Below are 1,459 nucleotides of genomic sequence, written 5' to 3' on the forward strand. Positions count from 1 at the left end.
AACTCCCCCCCCCCCTTCTCATCGAGCTCCCCCTCCGCTGCCTGGTGCTCTGTGCCCAGGTGCATGCTGGGATGTGGAGGAGGAACGGCTTCTCTCTGATCAACCAGGTGAGTGGACATCCCATAATTGTGTCCCCTGTATCCCCTGAGTCCAACATGCCTCACCGCGGTCAGAACACGCGTGACGACATGAGTCCAACACGCCTCACTGTTTCTGTCTGTTTCAGATTTATTATTATCACAACGTCAAGTGTCGAGTAGAGATGTTCGACAAGGACATCAACATGCTGCAGGTACAACCTCACCCTCTGACTCACCCGTCCTCACCCTCTGACTCACCCGTCCTCACCCTCTGACTCACCCGTCCTCACCCACTGACTCACCCGTCCTCACCCACTGACTCACCAACCTCACCCACTGACTCACCCATCCTCACCCACTGACTCACCCCAACCTCACCCACTGACTCACCCAACCTCACCCACACTGACTCACCCAACCTCACCCACTGACTCACCCAACCTCACCCACTGACTCACCCAACCTCACCCACTGACTCACCCAACCTCACCCTGACTGACTCACCTCCCCCGTCCTCACCCACTGACTCACCCAACCTCACCCCACTGACTCACCGTACTCACCCACTGACTCACCCAACCTCACCCACATGACTCACCCGTCCTCACCCACTGACTCACCCAACCTCACCACACTGACTCACCCGTCCTCACCCACTGACTCACCCAACCTCACCCACTGACTCACCTGTCCTCACCCACTGACTCACGCGTCCTCACCCACTGACTCACCCGTCCTCACCCACTGACTCACCCGTCCTCACCCACTGACTCACCCCTCACTGACTCACCCACTGTCCTGTCTCACCCACTGACTCACCCTGTCCTCACCCACTGACTCACCCGTCCTCACCCACTGACTCACCCAACCTCACCCACTGGACTCACCCGTCCTCACCCTCTGACTCACCCGTCCTCACCCCACTGGACTTTGTGTGTGTTGTGTGTATTGTGAGTGTGTTGTGTGTGTGTTTTGTGTGTTGTGTGTGTGTGTTGTGTGTGTGTGTGTGTGTGTTGTGTGTTGTGTGTGTATTGTGTGTGTGTTTTGGTCTCTTACGGCTGGTTCTGGTTCTGGTTCCGGTTCCGTGCAGGCGGGGGCGTCCATGATGGATCCAAACCACTTCCTGATGATCGTTCTTAGTCGATTCGAACTTTTTCACATTTTCAGCTCTGCAGACTGCAGGAAGAGATACAGAGAGGCCAACAAGGTCAGTACTGACGCTCTACTGACACTCTACTGACGCTTGTACAGTCTACCAACACGCCACTCACACTCTACTGACGCTCTAGTGACACATTCCTGACACTGTAATGACACTCTACTAACACTCTACTGATGCTCTGCTGATGCTCTGAGGCCCTGCTGACACTCTACTAACA

At 55.5% G+C, this 1,459-nt stretch overlaps 1 protein-coding gene across 1 annotated transcript; it reads left to right on the forward strand.

Moving 5' to 3' along the window:
* The first annotated feature begins 6 nt into the window (after positions 1–6).
* LOC121938552 (E3 ubiquitin-protein ligase UBR2-like) lies at positions 7–1,401 on the forward strand. Its single transcript, XM_042481781.1, has 3 exons — positions 7–107; positions 227–292; positions 1,171–1,401. The coding sequence occupies exons 1-3, from the start codon at positions 72–74 to the stop codon at positions 1,318–1,320; spliced, it is 252 nt and encodes an 83-aa protein (XP_042337715.1). The 5' UTR covers positions 7–71; the 3' UTR covers positions 1,321–1,401.
* The last annotated feature ends 58 nt before the right edge of the window (positions 1,402–1,459 follow it).

This window comes from Plectropomus leopardus, unplaced genomic scaffold, assembly GCF_008729295.1.
Source record: "Plectropomus leopardus isolate mb unplaced genomic scaffold, YSFRI_Pleo_2.0 unplaced_scaffold29850, whole genome shotgun sequence".
NCBI lineage: Eukaryota > Metazoa > Chordata > Actinopteri > Perciformes > Serranidae > Plectropomus > Plectropomus leopardus.